Below are 16,366 nucleotides of genomic sequence, written 5' to 3' on the forward strand. Positions count from 1 at the left end.
AAAATGAAATATTATCGATACGATAAAAAATTACAATTTTTACTATCTTTGATAGTTAATTCTATTCTTATGAAAGTTTAACAATAAACGATAATATTACATTGAAATATAATTCTGTCTTAGTGATATAATAACAGAGAAAATAAATCTATGAATTATTTTAATGTCATGGACAAAGTATTTGGGATCTACCTGCACTTTTTGGTGTATCAGCTTTAATAATAGGAGGAGCGGTATTTCCATATAATTCTAAATTGAGACTATAGTAGTGTTCAGATCGGCTGCAGTCCACTTCATCTACTCTTTCACACACTCTGGTTTCCTGCAAAATAGACAAACACGTTTAGATCACGCTGTTGACACACTTTTCGTCACGAATACATGGATATATAAATGGTAGTAAATACACATATACAAGTATACTAAATTTAGTAAAGGACTGAATTAAAATCTACATTTGGATATAGTCGGAAGCTACGCATTACGCATTACACATTAGTCACATTTTTTTATATAGTGGTTACCATCTTACACTTGTAGGAATCAAATTATTAACAGCAAATAATCTTTCTCTGTTTCGCAAAGATGCATATCTCGAAAAGCTACTTTTTATATATTCTTTTAAGGTATAAATAAATTTGGATAATAAATAAAAATGGATAGTAATACTATTAAATAATAAATAAATTACTATACGCAGAAGACTTATGCCAAATGATCATTATACCAAATGCATTAATCGATAAATTCAAAATCTGGCGAGTTAGCCCGAAAAAAATCTAACTTTTGCCATGAAATCATTTAAGTAACTTTTTTGTAAAATTAATAAAAACTACCTTCCGCATGATACATTTGTTAATTGCGAACGTTTTAAGTTACTAATAGTTAGGTATAAGTAAGCTTTTTCTTATTGACATCTCAATACAGATGGAATTTACAGCCTTACAGGATTTACAGGTCGTAAGCCCTGTGAAAACCCAGACTTCCATATTCTTTTTCATCTACGTTGAGATGTCAATATAAACATAACTCCTAATAGGAGAATCCAGATTTGTGCACTAGGGTTTAGACACACTCAGTATTTTGTAGTGGATGTTCACCCATTAAACATTTAAAAAAAAATCATGTCACTATTTTGTATTAATTTTTTATTTTAATTTAATGTGAAAAAATATAACCTGATCAAATACGGTGCCGTTGAGGCATAGGAACTTGATGTCCATAGGCTCCTCCAGTTGTCCTATGGTACACACGTGGAACATCTGACAATCAGTCTCCAGATCCGCGTAGTATCCCCCTATCACCTTCCCCGCACAGGAAAAGTTCGTGTCGGGGAGATTGTCGAAATCTAGGTACTGGAAGTATAATCGGACAATACACATGCAATATCAGTAATCGGGTACAATCATACAATTCCACAAAAAATTGAAATTTCTCGGATTTAAAGAAAAGCGATACGAGAAAAGGTCGTCGCTGTGCAGCTGACATTCCACAAAAAACACTTTTTCACGATAAAATAATATTGAAATATATATATAACGTCATCGTCACTGATTTCATTGTGCGGGTTGTGGCATTTCTTCTACGATGGGGACTGGTGCGGTCCCAATATTAATATAATATTCTTCAAACTCCTTATTCGAATCCTATGGTGTATAGGGCACTGCATCATATAAACCCAGTGTTATCTTGATCGTTAACACATGAAGGAAAGGTGATCTGACCTCTACTTCAGGTACAAGTCCAGGGTAATATTGAATAAATATTAGAGTTGAAAATCACTTATATTTATTTGATCTCCCCTGGGAATCGAACCCGGGACCTCCAGTACGGTAGCCGAGCGTACTGAGCATCACACTACGGAGGCGGACTAATATAATATAAGAGAATAATTAATATTATTTTATGTTGTGGTCTGTTCTGTTTTGTCTCACAAAAAACCTGGATAAAGTCTGGAGAACCAAGATCATTGCAAATGGTCGTCTTGTATTGGGACTTCTGTTTTGTGAATTTGTGTAAACCTATTTAAATAACGAAATTGGTAATGTACTCACCCCCGGTTCTGCTGTCCGAGAGGGATGTATACTATTTTGAAAGATGAACAGGAGCAACCATAGCCATACTAAAAAAAAATATTTAGATATTAATATAACACACATAAATTTATCGATAAGGACACACCTACATATCGCTCACTCCTTTCAAGAACGTCATAAATCAAAAAACTTGATTTTTCAGGAGAACGTTTTTAAAGTTTAAAAATATAACACAATTTATTGAAAATAAATATCAAGTCACTTATTGAACTTTTTACTGTGCAACAGATCTTTTTAGGTAAAACCTGAAGGTTTTTTTTCTCCATTTGAAAAATATTTACTTTATTAAAAAAATAATCAAACAATACCCTTTCTTCAAAATGCAAAAGCAACATTTTCTGTCAAAATTACATTTTTGAAAATGCGTAAATCATGTGAAGGTCAAGAAATAATTTTGACACTTTGGGGTAGAATAATTATTGAAAATGATCGTGAAAAACAAATAATAATCACTCTGCTCGGAATTGAACCTGGGACATTTTGTGCATTGTAGCAAAACGCACTAACTATTACATTGCGGAGGCTACACAACATGAAGTATGTAAATATGTGCACACTCAAAAACAACTATAAATTTCTTGTTAAGTAAAAAAAAACACATTCGTGATTTGAGATCTTTGAAAATGTGAACTAAAAATGGTAAATACGACGAATGGGGCATAACTGTAAATGAAAAAAATATAATCAAATTTACTGTATTGATCTAGAACTTCTACACCGCTACTCCGTCATCAATCGTAATAATTATGAATGCAATTCTATGCACGTGTGAAACGAGGCTTATTGGGAATGCATTGTAATCGCCCGCAATGGTATTAGGAGTTCTACAAAATATGATAATATGTACATTAAAAGGAAATCCGGCTTTACCAGTGACGGGACACAGGAATGTCGCTTTAAGGCACAACTGAGTGTCACGCACCTCGCTGCAAGACAACTACACTAGGTATTATAATACTCGTATTACATATGCACGCTATTTCGAGGTACCATTACACCTTCGTACATAATTGAATACTATGCGGCGGCGCAGTACCCACTGGTTACTTAGCGGTTTCGTGGACTGGCTACGGAAAGGCAAGTATTGCGGATTGGAATTTCATTACCATTAAACAGAGCAGGTGCAGTCTGACGCTTCGTTACTGTTGTGGAGAACTAGCCCAAGTTCAATTTTAAGATTTCTAAAGGTATATACGCCGCGTGATTTAATGAACAAACGATGTGTGTAAAAAAATATAAGTTAATAACACAAAAGTATCTGTAAAATTAGTTTTTATGGTGACGCATTACAGTACATTAATTAAAGGTTGTGGTATATCTGTAATAAAATACGCGTACGAACAACAATCTACATAAATAATCAAACATATTTATTTTAAATAGGATATTATAACTAAAAAGGAAAGTCGGATTTAACATGCCTTATTTAAACAATTTATTTTTATTTTTACCATAATTTATGCATATTTGTTTTTTAATATACTACAGATATCTCAATTTTGATTATTTTAACACTCATCTTTTTACCATGTTTTACTTAACATATGTAATGAACGATTCATCGTATTTATATTAATTTAGATTTTGTTCCAAAACTGTTATATTATTTTACTATTCATGTTACATGTCTTCAACCGTTATTTTCACCCCATTCTTGCTTTTTTCCCTCAAAAAACGATTTGTTTCCTCTACAATACTCCCAAACATAGCACTTTCAAAATAACTCATTGATAATCTTGTGTATGTAATTTTATGCATGTAATATTTTTTTATAATAAGAAAGTACATTTTTATAATGAAATACTTTTGGATCATTACGACTTACGGATGGGGAAGTTTTTGGGCCCATCGCTGTAATGATCACCTAACCTTAGTATAATAAATTATTATAAATATATATCATGTAATGATGAATACCGTTTAGTTGTTTTTTCATCGTAAACATGTATATGTGTGTGGTGTGTTTATAGGTATATATATATATATATATACATATATATATATATATATATATATATATATATATATATATATATATATATATATATATATATATATATATATATATGTATATATATATTTATAAATATATATATATATATATATATATATATATATATAGATAAATATATATATATATATATAAATATATATAAATATTTATATATATATATATATATATATATATATATATATATATATATATATATATATATATATATATATATATATATATATATATATATATATATATGTATATATATATATATATATATGTATATATATATATATATATATATATATATATATATATATATATATATATATATATATATTATATATATGTATATATATGTATATATATATATATATATATATATATATATATATATATATATATATATATAAATATATATATATATATATATATATATATATTTCAAAGTCTTAATTTGTAATATTACTTGGATTGAATAGCAGATGATTCTCTATATGGTGTATAGTATACAAGCAGAGTAGATTGTGAACACTTTTAAAATGAAACTAAGAACTAAACTAAACTCCTAAAAGTTTATTTTAAAATACCAACATTTAATTTATACAGTCGTGACATATAACATTGACATCTTCAAATTATATCGTCAAAAGTCACTTATCGGATTATGTATTACATGTAAGTAAATAACAGTATGCATAGATACATTGAATATATCTAAAAGTATAAGGTACCTACATCTATACACCTTATATGTACATATGTTTGGTAATTTGTACTCTTCTATATGATGGTAGTCGATTATTATGAAAAGATAAAGCATTTCTATTGTAGTGTAGATAGCAAAAACTATACCGCTGGACCTTTTATTTAAATTGATTTTAAGAATTTAAAACAGATTTTCGATCTGTTCTACCAGGAAGTAAGAATAGCATTTTTTTATCAAATAGAAGTAAAGTTATAGCTATTACTCGTTATAAAAGTTCAATCGTTAATTTCCCTTTATAATCGACACCATTTCGAAACTATGTGTACCATCGTATTTTATACCCCATCTTTATCTGAGCAACAGCCAATTGCTAATCATAACCAATCAAAAACGATATTTTCCAACGAAGATACAATAAATTTAAAACGTTCGTTGAGATGTGTAAAATATAAATTATGTACATGATTGTTGAAATACGTAAAGTATTTTGAGTTTTGTGTGTACCTACCTTACTTAAAAAATGAAAAACTGAAATAGGTATTTAAAAATAAAATACGTTGAAAGAGCTGGGAAGCGGATGTGTTCAAAAATGGATTGGTTTTGGCCGTATGTGCTCGCATATGTAGATATAACGTAATACTTCCGGATGATCGTGACACCAACTAAATCATTGTATGACTGATACATTCCTACGTATTATTATTACCTCCAAGGATACGTCTTAATGCATTGTACTAAGGCTTAAATAATGTAACTTAATAATTAATAAGTATTTTCGTGTAGCAACCTTGGCTCAACGCCATACGTTAGATTTACAGGAGGATCCATACATATACGAATACAATGAATAACTCCACTATAAAATGTTTACCCTTAGGTAAATAAACAAGGAATATGTATGACATTATGTATTTGGGTTTTGATACTACAACTGATCTTCCATCAAGGAGGATTTGTAATTATGTAGTTTGATTTTAATTTGATTTTCTGAATATCCAATATCATTATTGTTCCACAAATCGCTCACTCCTTTCAACAACTTCATATATCTAAATTTGATTTTTCAGGAGATCGTTTTTAAAGTTTGAAAATGTAATGAAATGTATTAAAAATAAATAACAAGCCACTCATTAAACTTTTTACTGTGCAACAGATCTTTTTAAGTAAAACCTGAATGTTTTTTCTCCATTTGAAAAATAATTAGTATATTTAAAAAATAATTAAACAATAACTTTTCTTCAAAATGCAAAAACAGCACTTTCTGCCTTGTAGCGGGTAAATATTAAGTTAAAAATATGCGACTTTTGCTGGGATATAGTATATTTTCTAGGCATTCCGAAAACATGCACAACTGAAAATTGACGATTTTTGAAATATGACGTTCTTGAAAGGAGTGATCGAAATGTCATGTAAAGACGCTGAAATGTACCGGCATCGGCAGGGCGAAGGCTTTCATGAAGTGTTTTCACGCTCGCTGTGTTGCGTTATATTACATTGTTATCTCAGTCAAACATATAATATAAAGTTATAATTTACGTAGGGTTTTATACAAATTTCAATATTTTACATTACTTTGTAGTCGCGGTGCAGATCAGATCAGATAATCGGCGATAGTTGACTGTTACTTGATAGTAATATTCCTAGTAAGTACTACAGAGTGCAACAATGTTTTAAAATAGTGTCGAGAGATAATAAATATGAGGAAATAGAAGGTAAATCACGACATACATATTTATAATCTAGAACAAAATAATTATGGCGCTTTACCTATGAGGTGATTATGGTAAATTGTTAAAATGGTATTGTGTGTAGGAACTAGGAACTAGGAATTAGGAGTAGATAGAAATTACAAATACATTGTACCTATAAATAAACATATGTATTAAGTATTTACCTGTAAACACATATACCAACATGCGGATGTACGCACATATAACACGCAATACGAGTATACGAGAATAGCATGTTTGAAGCTACAGGGCACATATTTGTATTAAATAAAAGTGTTTTCACATATAATTAATTCTACATGAATAATTTATTAGGTTATTATATAATATTAGGATGGATAGTTAACTGAAAGATCCAAAATAATTTTGGGTTTGAATTTTTTTATGACACTCAATAATATACAAATATATATTTTTTAAATAAATAAAAATCAAGTTTATAATAAATAAATGTCCTTCTTAGGACATTTTGATAATGTCCTAAGAAGACGAAACGCGTCACGTATTAAGATATACATAAATAAATGTAGAATTCAATCAAACACAAACCTCGTTTTATTTTGGATATATTACCCAACAATTCAATATGGAATTCTACCAACTGTCTGCAGTTATAATAAATAAAATAAAATATTGATTGATTTATTTTTAATTTTTGGATTTTTATGATGAATGATATTTTCATAATTTTATTTATGAACCCAATAACAAAGTGCTTGAATATTAGTTTATTGCAACTTGATAAATATATGTTGAATAAAGATTTGACTGTCTGTTGCCTTTTGTATGCCGACAATGCTGTGCTTCTCGCCGATAGCAGAGAACACCTGCAGGCGCCGGCGCCGGTGTCAGAGGTGTATGATGTGTCCAAGGAAAGTAATTTGCTGATGAATGTTGACAAATCGAAAGGAACGGTTTTTGAAAGATATTAATGTAAATCTGGGTGTAAAATAGTAGTACTTAAATTGTCAATTTTTGGAACAGGTAGATGATTTCGTATATTTAGGAAGTTTATTTTTTAGGGATGGAACGATTGATAAAGATAAAGGAAGGAGAGTGAATTGTGCACTAAAATTAGTTATACAATACTAAATAAAAACCTTTCAGCGAAAGCTAAACTGACAGTGTACAATGGAGTCATGATTCCAACACTGGTGTATGGAAGTATTGCATGGAGTTGGCAAAATAAGGAAGAAAGTAGAATGTATGCAGTCACTCAGAAAAAATGCAGCAAAACAATGTATGATAGATATACAAATGGTGATATAAGGAAAAAATGCAAGGCTGAGATAAGGATTATCGATAAAATTAAGTAAGGTGTTTTGAGATGGTTTTAGCATGTGAATCGTATTTACAAACTCATATCGAGTGAAAAAAGAACAGTAAAAACAATTTATGAGGCAAATGTGATAAAAGAAGCAGAGGAAGACCGAGGAAAGCTTGGCATGATCAAGTATTTCAAATACTTGATTGCGGTCAGGTCAAGAATCTGAATAATCGTCGGGTATGTATGGGGAGATGCATGAATGTGTAAAAGGCGAAGATTGTTTGCAGAGACAGAGTGGGGTGACGGCTAGTCAGTTAGTTTTGCATAAATACTGATTTGAAAAACGTGGGTCTGGAGTAGGCAGATGTGTGTATTTAGTTTAGTAAGAACAAGAGAATACATCGCAATAGATATATTCGAGGTGTAGTGATGATGAAGGATGCTGAGGATATTCAATCATTAATTTTTTGTATTTGAATAAGCATTAGGAGGATTGATTACATATAAAACAATAAAAAAGTGAAGGAGATTTGTAAGAAACTGTGTAAGAGATTTTAAAAATAATGAATATTAATTTATTACCTGTAGGTATATTGTAATTAACAAGTTGTTAACGTCGATTTCGTGTCGTCATTATTTTGAAACTAATAATTATTCTTGTTTCGTTCATTGGTCAGTTTTGGTATACCATTCCTACACATTAGACATAAGGTATTCATAATGCCTACATACCACGTATGTACCTATGTATATAACAGATACACAAGTCATACTACATAAATATAGATACCTATATGCTTTGGCACCTACTTTCGCTTTTGACATTTTGCATCGGACTGTTACAACATGGTCGTAACTCCATCGAGTCGAATTTATGGGAGTAAAATAGTGTCATTGCTTTATTCCCAAATAGAAATAATGAAAAATGGATCTGGATATGTAAAACGTGCGACAAATACCTACTATTATGTTTATATATATATATATATATATATATATATATATATATATATATATATATATATATATATATATATATATATATATATATATATATATATATATATATATATATATATATATATATATATATATATATATATATATATATATATATATATATATATATATATATGTAAAGCATATTAAACACATTCAACTGTACATATATACGTTATTAGTTTAAGGTGATGAATACCAATATTTAAAAAAAATGACTGTCACCGGATACAAATCAAGTTATTGTAACGCCTAGCATTTTGTAGTGAGAATTAATGATTCAAACATAAGATTAATAGTTGGTTGTATCTCTGTATTTCAACAATTGTTTGAACTGAATAGCCTTTCAAAGCTTTTATTGAATAATAATGCAATACTCTAGTATTTTTATAAAATCCTTTAAGTCCAAGAACAATTTATGTAAATTGACTTACGAAATTTGTAATAGGAATAATAAAATTATAATACAAAGTACTACGAGTAAGAAATTGCTAACATAATAACCAAAACGACCGTGTCGAAATGTAGCCACCTCATTGATAATGTCCGTTTTAATAATTCGGTATGGCGATAGGGATAGTGGAGTATTTCCTTAATCAGAGAAATTAGTCCTTTTTGTGAGGCTAACTTCCTGCTGGGCTTATGATTTTCTAGTTTGTAGGCGAATGACGTTAACTATCAGGTAAAGTAGAGTTAAGAAACAGGGTCACGATATGAACTTTGATCCTTATTATACAATTAACTCGCTCGCTGATATTGGGTAAAACGATTAAACTAGGAAGCGAGTATGCTAGAAAAGTACTACTAGACACAGACAAGAGTGGAGACCTGAACTCTTTTTGAGATTTAATGCATACCTATAATTTATGTGAAATTTTACAAATTAAAGAATTAATACACTAAAATCATTTCAGCAATTGCACACAAAAACTGCATAATGTAAGTTTTCAAACTTCATATAATAATAGTAAAGTAATTTTTAATGTGAATGTACAACCTTACAAGGGCCCAGAGCAGCCGCGTACTTAGCTTTGAGAATAGGTGTCTGCGAAGAATTTTAGATGTGCGGTGGTGTGACTTTGTGAGGAATGAAGAGACAAGGCGAAGGATGCAGAAAATCTTGGTTACAACTGTCGTCAAGAAAAGGCAATTCAGTTGACTTGACCATGTAATCCGCATGCCTCCTGAGAGCCTTAATCAAGCTTGCCTCTTTTACATCAGGTTCGCGCCGCCCAGGTCGGCAGTTCTCGTCTGAACTTCAGGACGCGGTTCTGATTTGGGAGGATGCAAGGGAGCTGGTGGCCAACAGAAGCCTGGAGACAGTTTGTGGACACCATATGCTCCACATAGGGAGAGGAGATGGTTTAAATAATAAATAAATACGTTTAACTGTATATATTACTGCCATTATTTTAAATACTTTTATGGATGAAAGTAAATTGAGATAATTTGAAGAAATCAATTTAAAAATAAAATTTTGATGGCGTGGAATGCATCTAAACACGAGTCACAATAGTTTTTAAGAAATAGTGGTATTTACCAAGTAAAACTTCAATTAAAAATGGATAGATATTACTACAAAGTGACTGCCGAATCAATTAATATAACTTCAGTACTAAGTTTTTAAAGTAAGTATTGACCGGTACTTGGTACTTGTGTCAGTTAAAAAAATAAATGCTACTTCAGAATGCTCTTTTTGGGTTCTTTTGATTTAGATAAAGAGTAAAGTTTAAATTTTTAATCTTAGTACGGATTAAAAAGAATATTACAAATAGCTTTATTAAGTAATTGAAAAATCACGTTATAATACACTATAATAAATAGGTACTTACGTAGTTATGTAGTTTATTAAAAGTTAAAAAGTATTGTGCAAAAGGGTCAAAAGATTTCATGATAAATATGAACTATACAAAGTGAAATGTTAGTGTAAAGCTATCTTCAAATACGTAATGATGTAATATTTTCGGATTATTCGACCTTTAATATTGATAGTTTCCAGTTTACAATCATTAGTTTTAAATGCCATTCTCTTTGGGTACGTAAGATATAGTTTTAAAAAAAGATGTATATCTGTTTCATAATTCGTAAAGATAAAAGTTATGCTTGACGCCTCATAGATGTGGTGTAAGCGTCGTGTATTTCGTATATTACAATTACTGGACAAACATATCTCTGAACAAATTCTACAGGAATTTCGTATGAAAGAGAAGCATTACAAACATGAAGATACTTAATTATTGGACAAGTTGCTTGAAGAGATGGAGACAACTTTTAAATACAAGGACGGAGGACAAATAGTTGATGTCAACCAACCAAGTCCAATAAACGACTGTAGCTCTATTGATAATCGGCGTCCAGGTAATGAAGTGTGAAGACAGTTCGCGAATAATGTAGAAGCAGATCGACTACGAGACTGGGAAGTAATGCCTACAGAAATGAAGAACTTGAGAGAAGGAATTATTGATAACAAAAGTAAGGGAACAGACATTTTTTCAGGTGGCCAGATTTGTATTTTTTTCTTCATTGATGATGACATTTTATGGTACATGTATTTATAAAACAATTTGTGCTTTCAAAAACTTCATTTATGAAAAAAATATTTTGCAATGCATGTTTAGAAAATTATTTAATCAAATATCTTTAAAACAATTGTTAAATATAAATATCACAATAGCACAGTGCGTAGACTTTGTAGGTTTATATGTAAAGATTTTAATTCAATTAATTGGAATTGGAGTTAAATTTATTAAAGCACGGAAAAAAGAAGCCATTATAAGTTGAAAAAAGTAAGTTACCACAGTGTAAATAGTTTATTTTGAATGTGAAAAATACGTTATACTGCTAACACCAATTGAATAAAAAAACGCTTTCATGGATGGTAGTAATCGAACCTCGGGTAGGAAGACAAGCGTCTGACTTCGTTTTCGTAAGAAACATAAATTCATTTTATATTTAACTTTATCCTTTAATATAATAAAAAGTACTATCATGAAATAATGAATACTACAATAATAAGTACTAACCTTGAAGTGCTGACATAACGCGGGGGCCGAGGAATTTGATCACACGGCCAGCCCCCTTGCGCCGCATCTGGAAAGGTGTCAGGTCATTTAATATAAGAATATATCACGTTTTCATATCAAATTATAAGAAAAATTCAATTTCAGAAATATGTGAATACATAAAAAGGGAAACTAAAACTCCTTTCATTTAATTTTTCCTCCTTTTTTTAGTTTTTATGGCCGGTCTCAAACCGCGCTTTTCAGATTTATTATGTCGAGATTCTTTATCGCTTATGATAAGCAACGTGATGCGTATTGCCATTATTCCTATTATAGGTACTGATTTTTTTAAGGCATTGCTGAAATGTACAAAGAGCTGTATGTACGAAAACAACTTCGCGCAAAAATAAACATACCATAAAAGTAATATGAATTGCACAGAAAGATTATTATTATCTGTGTATGTCGTAAGTTGTTTTAACATTTATAAATAAAATATAAATTGGTCCTTTTTTCCGATCACAAAATATACACGCCTAATACCATGTAATCCGTGATCTCTCAGTTTATCGAATATGAATATGTCGTTACAGAAACAAAAATATGGCGTTAGAGTGATAAATTGTATATCAGAAAATATTATTTCCATTGCAACGGAATAGTGTCAAACCGCCAACAGTTATAAATTTGTTACAAATTTTACAAGCCTATAGTATCAAATAAAATCTCTTTTCTCTACCTACCTTCCAAATCAAATTATTGGTGTCGAACTTTTGGATAATGTAAATGAAAAATGAAAGTAAAATTTTTGACAAATTAAATTACAATATCAGAATCACGATATTAAATTGTTACACAAGGAATTATTCCGGATTTATTTATGTAAGTTGCTTGTATACATGATGTATATAGAATGAGTGAGTACGAGTGAGTAAAAGTTCTATTGTGAAATTATATTTTTTTTACGTTACCTAATCTAAATTTTTGTTTGTAAAATTGATTTTAAAAATATATTTATCGCTGATGTGTTTTGGAATGATGGAAGGAGTAAATTACTTCATTTGGTTTATTGATAATTATTTTTAGATTTGTCATAATAAATGACATATTTGATAATTAATAAATTCTCAGGTAAATATGAACCATTTTGAATTACCATTCTGTAATTATAACATGTTTTCCATAAAGATTAATTATCAAATATAAATTTAAAGTGTCCCATGTAACATTTTTAAATCGTCCAATCAATCCTACATACATTCCAGTGGAATATACTATATTTTTATGGGGTGAAGGATATTACTTGTGTAATATACTTCATCCTTTTATGTATGGAATGAAGATAGTAGATTCCATGCTCGTACACGCTTGCATAATACAAAAGCCACTGGAGTTTTTATCTCATTTAGGAATTCCATTTGGACAACTACTGTCTACTAGGATATTGTTTTAAGTGGGTTTTATTCAAAAACTTTATCTAAACAAATAAAAAAATCCAAATCGATTATTTCTTTTAAACATTCAATTAATTTCGTCAACAAAATTTATTTTCCAAGCCTTTTATGATAATTTGAAAATGGTAACCCGATTTATTTCAGAAATTCCAATACCACGCAAGTTTTCACATGACGGGGATGACAAAATATTTTCCTGTGCATTTTCTCACATTTTTAGTAATGAGTGTTACCAGTTGTATGCAAATAATACCGAAATGCTGTGCGATCAGAATATTATTCACAATTCCGCAACAGTGAAAGTATCTCACGTCGGAATAATGCGAAAATATAGATAACAATGGAATTGAGAATTTATTTCCTTTATAAATATGTATATTGATTGATGCGTCATTTATTTTAATTATGCAATATAATTATTCATTATATTTAAATTTGCCATAGTGAAAATAATATTTCAAATTGTGCCACTTACACAACAACAAGAAATAGGGCTTTCGGTAGATTTGATCCATTACATATAATTTATCTTAGGTTTACCTGTAAATAAATGTACCACAAGTTCTTTGATACGTAACTTAAGCAAATTCATACTTATGACGTCGGATTAAGGTATAATTTTAAAGAAAATAACATTGAGAAGTGAATATTAAGCGAGACGCCATCAGAGTTTTATTATTTTGTTAAAAAGGACCCTTGATCTTCATTTTTAGTAATTACGTATTTTTTGTTTGTTAGATTGGTAATGTTTTTTTGAACAAAACACGTTAAAATTTAATATATTAATTATTTTAGTCTTATAATTATCTTGTTTTTGGTAATGATAAATTAAGTTTATATTCTATTTACTAACTGAAATATTAATTTAACTCCCCCCGAAAACGTCTTATTTTATAAAATAAGACGTTTTTTGGGATAAAATAGGATAAAATCCCATTTTTACTAGTAAATGAAACACCAGAATAAAGTTTTTTTTACATCTCATCAAAGATGAAGAAGAATATGGAAGTCTGAGCATTTACGGGGCTGACGAACGTCATAGGCTGGTTTAAGTGATCACTGTACACACGTGTAACATTCACCAATTCTACCCATTATTACCAACCACACTACTCAAATTCTTGGAAGTTCCTGTATATATCTATATGTGAGATGATAAGAAACTTTTTATTCAGCAGAAACTCTTTTATTAGTATGTGAGGTCCGAATCCTGGATGTGTGAATCCTGGAATATGTGAGGTCCGAATCCATCACACACATGAGAAACTCCAGAAAATATCATTTTAACTTTTTTTTATTTTAGCTTATAATTTGACCAATTAATTTAACTATCCATTTTTGTGAACAAGTATTTGGACACACTCAAAATGTTGTAAACCAGAATAAAGGTTTGAAGCATGCTCGTATATTGGGTTAGTTAATTCACGCAAAATGACACTATTTGCTTTAAGTGCCCGCATATACACACGTGAGATTAGAATCAAGATATATTGCATTGAAATATTTTGAGCATTTGAATATACCGACTAACAAGCCAGAGACAAACGATTTCCGTTCACACGATAACGTACCTACCGCGTTAGGTAATGAATAATATAAACTCATATGATGTAATTATAATGGGAATTGAATATATTATCTCAGATTTTTGACATTCGGTCTTATTGGGTTTCAATATAATAAATAAAACAAGAAAATACGTGTTCCATAGAAAATGGATATTGGATATTTATTATCTTCGTGAAAACGTGTAGTAAAAAATATAAATTGGAAGTGTTTAATATTTTTCCGAATAAATTTCCAGCACGTTTTTTACTATTTTGGTATGAATTATATTTTTAATAAATAACTGAATATTTATAATAGATATAATAACTTCATTGTTAGATGTGCAGAAGATACAAACATATGATATATGGTGTCTTTTGGTAGGTGTATGTAAGGAATATGTGAAGGCATTGTCGTGATTAGAGAAAATATCTCATTTCACTCGTGACGCGGAACTGTAGTAAGGATGGGAATATCCATCTGCTTGAACATCATTTCTCCACTATAACTTTATTAAATTAATTGGTCATCAAACAAAGAGGTTGAATTCTGTTATTAAACAAAAATTGTCATGAATATGCTACTAGACAAAAGGATAAAATAAGACTACCATTATTGAAAAGAGCTGAGTCGCAAAATTGCTTAATGTATAAGGGTTTAAAAATGTATGATGAGATGCCTGAATGTATGAAGAATGAAAAATGTCTGAAAGAATTTAAAAATAAATGTCTAAGTTACTGTAAGGAAATGTAAATATATAAAGATGATGTAAATGTAAATAATAGTTTATATTAGTTTTAATATAAGCTAACTTAAGAAATAAAAAAAAATAAAAAATAAAAAAAAAGATATTTAGGTTAAATGTATATACGAAGTAGGTATTGTAATACGAAACTACAATGTACCATATGTTATAGTAATACGATAAATAGTGTGTAAAAGTTTATTGTTTAATGCTGGATTTTATCTCACAAAATGTCATTTTTAGGCAAAATGTTGTTTAACACAGATGAATAATTTATTGTATCTTCTTTTTTATTATTATAAAAGGTATTATTATTATATTTTCTGATGATCCCCAGAAGGTGCATAGAACTCTACATCAGATTGATCGTTAATTATACGAAGGCAAGATGATCAGCCCTGCGCCCTTGTTTTTTTTTTTTTTTAATTTATGTTTAGAATGTATTGTATAGAATATAGATGACGTAAGTGAATGAGCTCAGATTGAAGGAAATTACTTCTATATGGGAATCAAAATGAATAATGAATACTTGGGAGAGACAGGATAGTACCATCATGATCGCATCAGCTGTATCTCTTGAATACTGCTAATGTGAACGAGGCCTTTGAGGCCACATGGTGAAGGGAAACATTGTATAAAGTGATTACTTAAACCAATCAATGATAAGTCCTAACCCCTGTAAATATATAAACATTCATATCACCATCTCAATAATCGAATCATTTTGTTAACAATGATGTTGTCTGATTATTAATTTGAACCAATTCAATTGGTGGTTTTATAGCGGTCAGATAATTAGTACACATTTGAGTACTGGTAC

The 16,366-nt window shown here is 29.6% G+C and overlaps 1 protein-coding gene across 2 annotated transcripts in view; it reads right to left on the reverse strand.

The window, feature by feature from the left end:
• LOC148299468 (uncharacterized) overlaps window positions 1–16,366 on the reverse strand; it is a 55,807-nt gene that overhangs the window by 2,558 nt on the left and 36,883 nt on the right. Inside the window, exons 1-4 of one of the 2 annotated variants that reach the window (XM_088276055.1) lie at window positions 2,967–3,061; window positions 2,055–2,122; window positions 1,179–1,355; window positions 193–322 (exon numbers count right to left, since the gene is read on the reverse strand). In XM_088276055.1, coding sequence (XP_088132181.1) covers window positions 193–322; window positions 1,179–1,262 — 214 coding nt within the window. In that variant the 5' untranslated portion in view covers window positions 1,263–1,355; window positions 2,055–2,122; window positions 2,967–3,061. Of the gene's footprint in view, window positions 1–192; window positions 323–1,178; window positions 1,356–2,054; window positions 2,123–2,966; window positions 3,062–11,820; window positions 11,888–16,366 lie in introns of those variants that run through there. The other variant, XM_088276054.1, reaches the window with a different exon arrangement.

Source organism: Brachycentrus maculatus, unplaced genomic scaffold, assembly GCF_059751285.1.
Source record: "Brachycentrus maculatus isolate JH-2025_06_01 unplaced genomic scaffold, ASM5975128v1 h1tg001131l, whole genome shotgun sequence".
In the NCBI taxonomy this organism is placed as follows: domain Eukaryota; kingdom Metazoa; phylum Arthropoda; class Insecta; order Trichoptera; family Brachycentridae; genus Brachycentrus; species Brachycentrus maculatus.